At 41.5% G+C, this 13,240-nt stretch overlaps 1 protein-coding gene across 7 annotated transcripts in view; it reads right to left on the bottom strand.

Moving 5' to 3' along the window:
* RPAP2 (RNA polymerase II associated protein 2) overlaps window positions 1-13,240 on the bottom strand; it is a 115,008-nt gene that overhangs the window by 5,134 nt on the left and 96,634 nt on the right. For 4 of the 7 annotated variants that reach the window (XR_006060064.1, XR_001039614.4, XR_009599717.1 and 1 more), the window contains one exon: window positions 3,319-3,422. The exons of 2 other annotated variants lie outside the window; for them this stretch is intronic. Coding sequence is in view for 1 of the 5 variants with exons in the window: in XM_042251001.2 (XP_042106935.1) it covers window positions 3,413-3,422 (10 nt within the window). In the remaining 4 variants the exon portion in view is untranslated. Of the gene's footprint in view, window positions 1-33; window positions 3,423-13,240 lie in introns of those variants that run through there. One more of the 7 variants, XM_042251001.2, reaches the window with a different exon arrangement.

Raw genomic sequence — 13,240 nt, 5'->3', positions numbered from 1 at the left:
GGAACTCGCTGTACTTGTATTTTGCCATGAATCTAAAACTGCTCAAAAAGCTAAAGTTTATTATTTCAAAAAAACACATGAAATATTCAGGGACATATTTTCCAAGATTTATGTGAGACTTGTATACTAAAAACTACGAAACACTGCTAAGATAAAGTAAAGGAGACCTAAATAAATGGAGAGGCATGGCATGTTCATGAACTGGAAGACTTAATATTTCTGAGACATCTATTTCTCCAAACCTGTAAATTCAATGCAATCATAATCAAGCTGATTCTAAAATTTATAGTGTAATGCAAAAGAGCTAGAATGGCCAAAACAGTTTTGAAAAGGACAAAGAAGGAAGTCTTACACTACTTAATTTGAAGACGTACTATAAAGTTACAGTTAGCAAGACATTCTTGGTATTGGCATAAGGGTAGATATATTGGTCAATAGAAGATAATAAGAGAGTTGTTACAGACCCAAACGTGTATAGTAAATTGACTTTTTTAAAAGATGGCTCTCTTTTTCTTTCTTTTCTTTTTTAAAAATTATTATTTATTTATTTATGGCTGCGCTAGGACTTCATTGCCGCACATGGGCTTTCTTTAGTTGCTGTGAGCAGGGGCTACTCTTCTTTGCGGTGTGGAAGGCTTCTCACTGGAGCACCAAGTTGCAGAGTCCTGGCTCTAGGTGTGTGGGCTTCTCTTGGTGAGGAGTACAGGCTCTAGGTGTGTGGGCTGGAGCTGTTGCAGCCCTCAGGCTCGGTGGTTGTGGTGCACGGGCTTAGTTGCTCTGTGGCATGTGGAATCTTCCCGGGCCAGGGATCGAACCTGTGTCCTCTGCATCGGCACCACCGTACCATTGGTCCACTGTGCCACCAGGGAAGTTCTGTAGTCAGCGATTTTTGACAAAGTGTCTGAGGTATTTCAGTGGGGAAAAGCAAAATCCTTTCAGGAAATGATGCTGTATCAACTGGATATCTATATGGAAACAATCCCTAACCTTCCACCAGGCACAAAAAGTACCAGAAATGGATCCCAGACCTAAACATAAAAGCTTAAATTATAAAGCTTTTATCTAGAAGAAAACTTCAGAGAAAAAATTTCACAACTCTGGAGTAGGCAAATATTTCTTCAGTAGGATACAAAAACCACAAATGAAAATTTAAAGAATTTATCAAAATTTAAAGAACCCAGGTGACCTAGCCCAAGTAAGAAGCAAATGTATTTACAGAGGTGATGAAAGGAATGCCTAAGATAGCTGTGCAGCAGAACTAGAGGCATCCTGTGCAGATTGGAACAGAAAGACTCTGGGAAAGTTGCGTTCAAGGGATTGATAGACTTCTGATGTGTTTAAATAGGAGTGGAGATTAACAGGGTGGAGAGTTTGGTAATGGATTAGTGAAAGATGCATAGATACTAAGAAAACTAAGACAAGTATGAATTCTAGTTACTAGTTGTAAAAGGAGGAATGAGAAACCATACTGCATGGCCTGCCTGTAATAGCATTAGAGATGATAAAAATGTAAACATTGAATATTACTCTAATTAGAAATGATATTAAAAGGATGGAAGAGGGAAAACGTCGAGTGTCAGGTATGTGGTGGTTTCCAGTAGTGGTAGAAGACATCCTCATCTTCTATAAGCATGTTAGTTGAATATATAGAGCGGGAAAGGCAGGGAAGGGAATGCAGACGGTGGCTGTTTTTCATAAACGTCTTGTAGAATATTTTGAGTTTCTTGAACTATGCATATGAACATGATTTGAAGCCTCATTCTGCCACTTACTGATTGTGTGACTTTGATCACTTAACCTCTCTGTGCCTCAGTTACATCTTTTGTTGAAAATTAGTATAATAATTGTGCTTTCCTCAGGAAGTTGTTTTTACAGTGAACTAATTTAATCTATGCAAAATACTTGGGATAATGTCTGGTACAAAGTAAGTGCTGTGTAAGTGTTTCTGTTATAATTGTGTACAGCCTTTACTTTGAAAAGTATTAAAATGAAAGTAAAAACAAAAATTGTGCTGAATCTTAAAAGCTTTTACCTGATGTTGTGGCCTCTGTGTATTTACCTAATATTGGTGATCTCTGTGTCTTTAAGTCCTCTTAAGTAAATAACCCTGTAAGGAATGTATTTTTATTATTCTCCATTTTCAAATAAGCTGAGGCTCAGAGAAGTTAACCACCTACCCAAGATCAACCAGCTAGTTATTGACAATAGCCCCAGTGTTAGGATTTCCACTGGGCCAACCTGGCCACAAATCCCAGCCTTTTCCCATTTGCCTTCCAGGCTCACAGTTTACTGAATGTTTCACAACCCAAGGTAGGCCACAAGTTTCTGTAGGGGAGTGAGGGAGTGAACAGGGTACAGTCCTACATACCTCATAGAGAAACTGCACGGGGCATCATGGAACACACTCAGTGAGTAATCACAGATGGGGAGGCCTGGCCCATGGCGAGTGCTCAATAATATATGCTAAGTGAATGCATGCGTGTGTAGGGTTCTGAAGCCCTGGGTAGATTTCTTTTTTTCTTAATATATATATTTCACTGAAATATAGCTGACTTACAATGTTTCAGGTGCACAGCAAGGTGATTCAGTTATACATATACACATATTATTTTTGAAATTATTTTCCATTATAGGCTATTACAAGATACTGACTATAGTTCCCAGTGCTATACATAGCATATGTTGCATATATATTTTTAAATTAGAAATCTAGCATTCTATTCATATTAAGTCAAACAAGTGAAATCAAAATGTCATAAAGTTTTAGTTAGGCAAAAATGCATAAATTTTCTAAAATATATATATTATAATATTCATATATATATAAGCTTTTCTACTATGCTTGATAAAGAACAACAAGGAAAAAAAAAGATGGAGAAATTGGAAAACATAAACTGAATGAATTGGGAGCACTGAATATAAAATAGGAAAAGTGAAACAAACTAGATAAAAGTAAAAGATCATCATATAGTCCAGTTGTTTTTGAACATAAATACTCATCAGAAACATAGCTGGTGCTCTGGAGAAAAAAATGCCAATACCTGGGCATTTGCATTTTTCAGAAAATTTCTAGATAATTCTGATATGCATCTGGGTCTTAAAAAGTGATTACAGGTTTTTCTGTTAAATCCTAGTTTTGGTGATACAGAATTCTATTATTTTTCTTTTGACCAGTGGTATTGAGTAATAGTTACATAATCACAGTAGTAAAAGATGTTTATCAGTTTTCACAATCAATAGCCAGACAAAAAATAAAAGATAATTACAACTGCAAGCCATAATGGGAACATGATTAACTTAACAATATAAAATAATTACATAGAATTGGGGAGGCATCAAACAGAGTGATGTGGTAAGTGGAAGCGCTCACATGCACAGGTTTTCATCTGCTGGGCAGATTTTAAAGTGCTCCTCAGATGACCCTGTATGCAAGACAGCAAAAGAGACACAGATGTAAAGAACAGATTTTTGGACTCTGTGGGAGAAGGCGAGAGTGGGATGACTTGAGAGAATAGCATTGAAACATGTATATTACGACATGTGAAATAGATCGCCAGGCTAGGTTCAATGCATGAGACAGGGCGCTCAGGGCTGGTGCACTGGGATGACCCTGAGTGATGGGATGGGGAGGGAGGAGGAAAGGGGGTTCAGGATGGGGGACACATGTACACCCATGGCTGATTCATGTCAATGTATGGCAAAAACCATGACAATATTGTAAAGTAATGAGCTTCCAATTAAAATTAATTATAACAAAATAAAGTGCTCCTCAGGAATGCAGGCTGCCTGTGTGTTGGGGGATGGGCGGTGAGTAAACAGCTTCAGAGGAGACTCTAAAGCTCCACGCTGCTGTCAGGCCTGCCCACCCCCATCCCAGGGCATGAAGCTGAACAAGCTGAAGACTGAGTGTGACATTTATCCAGCCAGTTAATACCATATACTCCTAAAAAATAAATTAACCCAGAATTTTAATTTGGGATCCTCATAGTAATGCAAACTTATTTCTCCCACTCCTCCCACCTAGATGTCCCAGAACCTTGCTTCTCTCACCAACATGAGTGAGCTCACTTTCTTGGCATTTCACTTTTCACAAGAAACTCAAGGCTTTAATCACAGAAAGAACAAAGTTGTGACACGTGTGTTTGCTGGTTTATTGAGTTGAAACTCTCTGAAATGGGTTAGAAAGGTCTTCAGCAAATGCTTCTTCCACTTAGTAAATATTCCTTCCCTGTCCTAGAGGTTTTCCCTGAGAAATTTCTAATGCAACTGAGCTGTTTTCCCAAACTCTAGAAAACCAAGGGCTGCTGGGTGGCCTCATGATCTTTTAACCTCTAACCAAGCCTGGATGCTTCAAAGATTTCTAAGCCTTAAAACCAAATTGTTCTGACTCAAATCCAAACCCTGTCTATAAGTTCAGCTCTCTTTGTGGCAGTGACCCTTGTTCTAAAACGGAAGTGGGGGCGGAGGTGGAGGAATCTCAGTTTAGCTCACCCAGACAGGGTGGCTGCCCTGATCCCAGGTGGGTTTTGATTGAAAGAGTCCTGTTTTGTGCTCCTGTCTCTCTCTTCAAAGCTCAATGAACTTTTTCGTTGCCATAGACTATGAGTTTGAAACCTGGTTTCTAGTAATCTCTCTGCTAAAAGTGGCTTGAACTTGTGTCAACTCTGGGTCTTAGTCTGTGCTTTCTTATAGTCAGGGATTTAGACCAGCCCAGCGCTTATCAACCCACTCCAGTATTCTTGCCTGGAGAATCCCAGGGACAGAGGAGCTGCTGGTGGGCTGCTGTCTATGGGGTTGCACAAAGTTGGACACGACTGAAGCGACTTAGCACCAGCAGCAGCAGCGGCGCTTTTCGTATCCTTTCCCCGAGTTGCAAGACTCTTGCAAAGGAAATCTATCTGGAGGCTGATACAGAAAAGAGGTAGAGTTGCTTGACTTCTGAAGGTGGGCTCTCTCCCTACCATGTGGCCATATTGAATACAGTTTTAAAATTCAGTTTTAATTTTTTCCCCCAAAGATGGATAATACGTTAATAGGATAATGGGAAAAAGAAAAGAGTGGGAGGGAAAAGAAAACAATGTGGGAGGGAGTGAGTTAACAAATCACTGGCTATACTTTCCATATAAAATATGGAGATAGGTGGTATAATAAGATATTAATACACTATTTCTCTGAAATGTTTTACAAATTATAATATGAAATTTTATTGTTGTTTGTATGCCAACTCGAATAACATCATAGTTGACTGAACACTGTCTTGGCTGTATGACCCTAGCAGGTCAGGGCTCAGATGGGTATCCATTCAGGGACCTGGCTTTTCCTGCCCATCTAAATAATAAAAAGTTTTCACTGCTACAACACTTCAGTTTATGCTGTCTTATATTTGTGATAGGCTCTATGAGCTTGGTTGAGTCAAGGGTCACCCAGAAAATAACCAGCTTCCACTTTCTTTAATTATGCAAACTAGAGCTAGGCGACTGAGATCTTGCCTTTGGTCTGCAAGACACAGGGAGTTTTGCAAGCCCTAGGGGAGTGCAGAATTTCCTGAAGATGTTGCAAGGTGGCTGACTTTCTTCTGAAGTCATGCAATATTCTCCTTTGCTTTAGTTATGACTGCAGAGGTGCTGGGAAGCAAACTGAAAATTAGCACCTTGAAGCAGGCTTTTCTCCATAGGCCCACCAGAGGCGAGGCAGGCTCATTTAGAGGGAAGAGCTTGGTGCCACTGCTTTCAGCTAAAGGTACTGTGATCCAGTTCCACCTCAGAGGCCCCCAGGAGCCTGTTTCAACCTCATTGAGCCCTTCTTAGGCACATTTCAGGTCAAAGTCACCCCTGCTCCTCACTCCACCCTCAGCCCAGCAGAGGTGGCCTTGTAGACATCCTTCCCCCTCTTTTTCTGCCAGGCTTGTAATGTGAAACTCTTGAAGATTTTCAAACTTCACAGTGGTATCACTTCCCTTGAGTTTAGGTAAATCTTTATAGAGAATGGATCCTATTCCCTTATGAGGAGGAAGATTACCTAGTTTTTGGACATGACCGTAAGCAGAAGATGCTAAATAATACCTTATAGAGAGTCCACTAAATATATTAAGTCTAGTGAGGATTTTAAGTGTTTGAGTGTACGAAGGGAATGGAATTATTCAAATGAAAAGATTTTTTTAAAAGTCACCATTCCCTGAATATAACAGTGTATGGGCTAGTTGCTGAAGTACTTAAATAGAAAGTGAAACTGAATCATACTGTTTACTTTTCAGAGTAAAAGCTATTGAGAATAAAAATTTCCCCTGAAAGAGCAACAGGGATTTTGTAAAATATTCCTTTCTGTTCTTTGAAATTCAGAGTTCATATGAAAACCTGGGGGTTATACCTTATTGAAGTAACACTTCAATAATGAAGAATGCCACATGGGGTCAAGGAGTAGTGTTCTGGAGAGAAGACCAGTGTGTGCTCTGAGTCAGCAGAGCACATGACTGAACCACAGATTGGGTCAGACACCCAAGGCCTAGGGAAGCAGCTGCTCAATCTCCTATCGGTTGAGAGCTTAGTAAATGGCAATACCAGTGTTTAGAGGAGTCTCACAATACATTTTAGAATTAGCTTAGGTAAGCTGGAACTCAGTGTGTATCAAAGGGGCTAGAGAGAGTACAGGAAAAGTTAGGCAAAAAATAGATATATAAGGGCAAAATAAAGGATCTTTCTTAAGAAAATTAATTTTGTAAGTTCTTTGTTTGTAGGGCAGTTTGCTCACTTTCCCTTCTGTGTGCTTGCAAATAAATTACTGCCCCAATAAAGTTCTAGTTCATTTAGTCTGGACGGGTCATGGTGGAGAGTTCTGACAAAACATGGTCCACTGCAGAAGGGAATGGCAAACCACTTCAGTATTCTTGCCTAGAGAACCCCATGAACAGTATGAAAAAGCAAAAAGATATGACACTGAAAGATGAACTCCCCAGGTTGGGAGGTGCCCAATATGCTACTGGAGAAGAGTGGAGAAATAACTCCAGAAGGAATGAAGAGACGGAGCCAAAGCAAAAACAACACCCAGTTGTGGATGTGACAGGTGATGGAAGTAGAGTCCGATGCTGTAAAGAGCAATATTGCATAGAAACCTGGAATGTTAGTTCCATGAATCAAGGCAAATTAGAGGTGGTCAAACAGGAGATGGCAAGAGTGAACATCAACATTTTAGGAATCAGCAAACTAAAATGGACTGGAAGGGGTGAATTTAACTCAGATGACCATTATATCTACTACTGTGGGCAAGAATCCCTTAGAAGAAATGGAGTAGCCATCATAGTCAACAGGAGTCTGAAATGCAGTAGTTAGATGCAATCTCAAAAATGACAGAATGATCTCTCTTTGTTTCCAAGGCAAATCATTCAATATCACAGTAATCCAAGTCTATGCCTTGACCAGTAATGCTGAAGAAGTTGAAGTTGAATGGTTTTATGAAGACCTACAAGACCTTCTAGACTAACACCCAAAAAATATGTCCTCTTAATTATAGGGAACTGGAATGCAGAAGTAGGAAGTCAAGCTACCTGGAGTAACAGGCAAATTTGGCCTTGGAGTACAAAACGAAGCAGGTCAAAGGCTGATAGAATTTTGCCAAGAGAATGCACTGGTCATAGCACACACCCTCTTCCAACAACACAAGAGAAGACTACACATGGACATCACCAGATGGTCAACCAAAATCAGACTGATTATATTCTTTGCAGCCAAAGATGGAGAAGTCAGCAAAAGCAAGACCAGGAGCTGACTGCGGCTTAGATCATGAATTGCTTATTGGCAAATTCAGACTTAAATTGAAGAAAGTAGGAAAATCACTAGGCCATTCAGTTCACTTCAGTTCAGTCTCTCAGTCATGTCTGACTCTTTGCGACCCCATGAATTGCAGCATGTCAGGCCTCCCTGTCCATCACCAACTCCCGGAGTTCACTCAAACTCACGTCCATCGAGTCAGTGATGCCATCCAGCCATCTCATCCTCTGTTGTCCCCTTCTCCTCCTGCCCCCAATCCCTCCCAGCATCAGAGTCTTTTCCAATGAGTCAACTCTTCACATGAGGTGGCCAGAGTACTGGAGTTTCAGCTTTAGCATCATTCCTTCCAAAGAACACCTAGGACTCCTTTAGAATGGCCATTCAGGTATGACCTAAATCAAATCTCTTATGATTATACAGTGGAAGTGAAAAATAGACTCAAGGGATTAGATATGACAGACAATGCCTGAAGAACTATGGATAGAGGTTCATGACATTGTATAGGAGGCAGTGATCAAGACCATCCCCAAGAAAAATAAACACAAATTAAAAAGGCAAAATGGTTGTCTGATGAGACCTTAAAAAATAGCTGAGAAAAGAGAAGTGAAAGGCAAAGGACAAAAGAAAGATATACCCATTTGAATGCAGAGTTCCAAAGAATAGCAAGGAGAGAAAAGAAAGCCTTTCTCAGTGATCAATGCAAAGAAATAGAGGAAAACAATAGAATGGGTGAGACTAGAGATGTCTTCAAGAAAATTAGAGATACCAGCGGAACATTTCATGCAAAGATGAGCACAGTAAAGGACAGAAATGGTGTGGACCTAACAGAAGCAGAAGTTATTAAGCAGAAGTGGCAAGAATACCCAGAACTATACAAAAAAGATCTTCGTGACCCAGATAACTATGATAGTATGATTACTCACCTAGAGCCAGACATCCTGGAATGCAAAGTCAAGTGGGCCTTAGGAAGCATCACTGCGAACAAAGCTAGTGGAGGTGATGGAATTTCAGTTGAGCTATTACAAATCCTGAAAGATGATGCTGTGAAAGTGTTGCACTCAATATGCCAGCAAATCTGGTAAACTCAGCAGTGGCTTCAGGACTGGAAAAGGTCAGTTTTCATTCTAATCCCAAACAAAGGCAATGCCAAAGAATGTTCAAACTACCGCACAGTTGCACTCATCTCACATGCTAGCAAAGTAATGCTCAAAATTCTCCAAGCCAGGCTTCAACAGTACCTGAACCGTAAAATTCCAGATGTTCAAGCTGGATTTAGAAAAGGCTGAGGAACCAGAGATCAAATTGCCAACATCTGCTGGATCATCAAAAAAGCAAGAGTTTCAGAAAAACATCTATTTCAGCTTTATTGACTATGCCAAAGCCTTTGACTGTGTGGATCACCATAAACTGGAAAATTCTTCAAGAGATGGGAATACCAGACCACCTGAACTGCCTCCTGAGAAATCTGTATTCAGGTCAAGAAGCAACAGTTAGAACTGAACATGAAACAACCTCATATTTGAGGTTATTGATATTTCTCCCAGCAATCTTGATTCCAGCTTGTGCTTCTTCCAGCCCAGCGTTTCTCACAATGTACTCTGCATAGAAGTTAAATAAGCAGGGTGACAATATACAGCCTTGACATACTCCTTTTCCTATTTGGAACCAGTCTGTTGTTCCATGTCCAGTTCATGGTCCCATTACTTCATGGCAAATAGATGGGGAAACAGTGGAAACAGTGCCAGACTTTTTTTTTGGGGGGGGGGGGGCTCCAAAATCACTGCAGATGGTGACTGCAGCCATGAAATTAAGACGCTTGCTCCTTGGAAGAAAACCTATGACCAACCTAAACAGCATATTAAAAAGCAGAGACATTACTCTACTAACAAAGTCCTGTCTAGTCAAAGCTATGGTTTTTCCAGTAGTGATGTATGGATGTGAGAGTTGGACTAAAGAAAGCTGAGCACCAAAGAACTGATGCTTCTGAACTGTGGTGTTGGAGAAGACTCTTGAGAGTCCCTTGGACTGCAAGGGGATCCAACCAGTCTCTCCTAAAGGAAATCAGTCCTGAATATTCATTGGAATGACTGATGCTGAAGCTGAAATTCCAATACTTTGGCCACCTGATGTGAAGAACCAACTCGTTGGAAAATACCCTGATGCTGGGAAGGATTGAAGGCAGGAGCAGAAGGGGACAACAGAGGATGAGATGGTTGGGTGGCATCACCGATGCGATGGACATGAGTTTGAGTAGGCTGAGGGATTTGGTGATGGACAGGGAGGTCTGGTGTGCTGCAGTCCATGGGGTTGCCAAGAGTTGGACACGACTGAGTGACTGGACTGAACTGAACCGGAACTTGAGTTGATCCTTTCTTTTTAATCATGTGTGCCATTTTCCTCAGGGGTTCCTCTAATTTCAGATGTCTTTGTCTTGAGAAGAACACACCCTGGGTCTTACCTACCTCTGGGACTTTCTTCTTGAAGCTGCCCCTGCCTGGACCATATCCTCCATCCCTTCCTAGCTCTGTGACTCTTCTCTTCACCTCATAACTCCCATCCATTTTTCCATGTCATCACAAATGTCCCCTCCTGTCTCTGACCACCACAGCATACCCTGTGCCTTTTAGGTGGTAATATCATATAACTTAATGTCTAAATCAGAATACTTTTGGAAATAAAAGAGGGTACTTGTAATTAATAATGATGCTGAACTTACAGTTATATACTCGGGACTATCCCAGGCAAGCTAGGATGGATGTTCCTCTTCAGCGCATTTACTGTAGTCTTGCCTGTCCCATCACAGTCAAGAAAAGAGTCTGAAATGCAGTACTTGGATGCAGTCTTAAAAAATGACACCTGATGTGAAGAGCTGACTCATTTGAAAGACCCTGATGCTGGGCATGATTGAGGGCAGGAGGAGAAGGGGACGACAGAGGATGAGATGGTTGGATGGTATGACCAACTCAATGGACATGAGTTTGGGTAAACTCCAGGAGTTGGTGATGGACAGGGAGGCCTGGCATGCTGCAGTCCATGGGGTTGCAAAGAGTCAGACACGACTGAGCAACTGAACTGAACTGCCTCTTCCACACTCAGGCTGAAGATTCTGAGGGCAGTGACTGTCTCATCTTTCCATCCCTTCTCATATCCAGTTAGTACTTTTTAAAAAATAAACTTTTTATTTTGAAATAATAATTTTAGATTTCTAGAAAGTAGCAAAGAGTTCCTGTTTATCCCTTACCCAATTTCCCGCATTGTTTACATTTCCATTTCCATGATACATTTGTTAAAATTAAGAAACTGCCTTGGTTTATTGCTATTAACTAAACTTCAGACTCTATTTGGATTTCACCAGTTTTTCCATTAATGTCCTCTTCCTGTTCTGACTCATCCATGACACGACGCTGCATTTGGTTTACATGGCTCCCCTAGGATGTGACAATATTTCATTCTTTTCCTTGTTTTTCATGACAGTCTTGAGGTATTCACAAAATTTCCTGCAGAAACGTCCTCCAAACTCGATTTGTCTTTTCTCGTGGTTAGACTGAGGTTGTGTTTTTAGGGGAAGAATGCCACAGAGGGGAAGAGCCCTTTTCATCCTGTGTACCAGGGTGACGCATGCGCATGGCGTCACTGAGGATGCGAGCCTTCATCACTGGGAAAGGCGCTCTTCCTTTCCCTGCGCTGTTCCCTGGGAGCAAGTCACCGAGTTTAAGAATATCCACCTCTACCTCCTGGAAGGGATAGTATCTATGTTGGTTTGTTTGTTTTTTTCCCTGGCTGTTTTGGGTCTTCATTGTGGTGTGCAGGCTTCTCTAGTTGTGGCAAGTGGACTTAGCTGCCCTGTGGCACGTGGGATGTTAGTTCACCAGCCAGAAATGGAATCTGCGCCCCCTGCATTAGAAGGTAGATTCTTTTTTAAAAAATTTAAAGCATTTCTTTTTGGCAGTGCTGAGTCTTTGTTGCTGCTCAGGATCCTTCCTAGTCGTGGTGAGCTGTGGCTACTCTCCAGTCGGGGTGTGCAGGCTTCTCTTGTTGTGGAGCCTGGGCTTTAGGAGCTGTGGCTCCCAGGCTCTACGGCACAGGCTCAGTAGCTGTAGCACACAGAATTAGCTGCTCAGGGGCATGTGGGATCTTCCTGGATCGGGAATGAACCTGTTTCTCCTGCATTGGCAGGCAGATTCTTTACCACTGAGCCAACGGGAAAGCCCCTAGAAAGCGGATTCTAAACCACTGGACACCACGGAAGTCCATACATATAGTTTTATTCATTTATTTGTTTCAAAAGTGATTCTTTTCTGACAACCTTATCTCTGTTTTCTGTTTAAGAGCCTGTGGAAGAACAGCTTAAGACCACCCAGTAATTGTTCCCACCCACTCAGTGGCCTGACAAGTGGAAGCTTCAGACCAGCCTTCAGTGGCAGGCTGAGCACTCCAGTGTTCTGCAGGCAACAACTGAATAGGCACAGAGGACACCAGCCTGCCTTCAGGCTAGCCAGTAAGCTCAGTAGCGAGAGCAGTTCATTCGCTTGGAAATGCCTCCACAGTCACAGCCTTTTGAACATGCCTTGCTCTTCTTTTTCAGTCTTCCCGGGATCTCTGAGTAAGTAGAGATCAGACATGACCTGGCAACTCACTCCAGTATGCTTGCCTGGGAAATCTCATGGACAGAGGAGCCTGGTGGGCTACATTTCATGGGGTCGCAGAGTCAGACATGACTGAAGCAACTAATACTTCACCTTATGGTATTATAAGGTGCTCCAGACTTGTCTTGTATTTTCTCTGCCCTGGTTCTAGAACTACTTTCCCAAAGATCTTCATTTTATGACATTTGGTTCCTTTAATGACATTTCAAAACCAAGATCTAGCATAGCTCTCTGAGCTGAACTGAGTTCTGATCAAGTGTTCCCAAGTTGACATAAACATGGCAGAAGCAGTAGTGGTCCATTTGGGCATCAGTCCACTTGGTTCCTGTTTCTGGTGAGCTACTGGCCCTTCACCTGAGGCCCTAGACCTGCAGGGTGTGGGAGATAACTAAACAGGTGTTTCTGGGCCCAGGGAGGGAAGCAGTAGGATACAGCAGCTGCTTCTCTTTATCCTGGAGAGCTGCCACTAATAGGTTAGAGGGAGGGGCCCTGTCATGTATGATTTTTCAAAATTTATTTTTAATTTTTAAAAACTGTGGTGTGACATTTATTTTGCAATTTTAGGTTTATCTGAATTAACAAAATTATAAAAATAGTATCATTTTTAAATGCATAGAAAATGTGTTAATAAACTGCAGTATTTCAGTGGAGTCATAATTGATTATTTTGCTGAGTATAAAGTAAGTTCGTGTAAATAATATATGTTGTTGTTCAGTCACCAAGTCACGTTCAACTCTTTCCAACCCCATGGACTGCAGCATGCCAGGCTCCTCTGTCCTCCCCTATCTTCCAGAGTTTGGTCAAATTCATGTCCATTAAGTCAGTGATGCC

The sequence above is a fragment of the Ovis aries genome, chromosome 1 (assembly GCF_016772045.2).
Source record: "Ovis aries strain OAR_USU_Benz2616 breed Rambouillet chromosome 1, ARS-UI_Ramb_v3.0, whole genome shotgun sequence".
NCBI lineage: Eukaryota > Metazoa > Chordata > Mammalia > Artiodactyla > Bovidae > Ovis > Ovis aries.
This window is presented reverse-complemented; position numbering and strand designations above follow the sequence as displayed.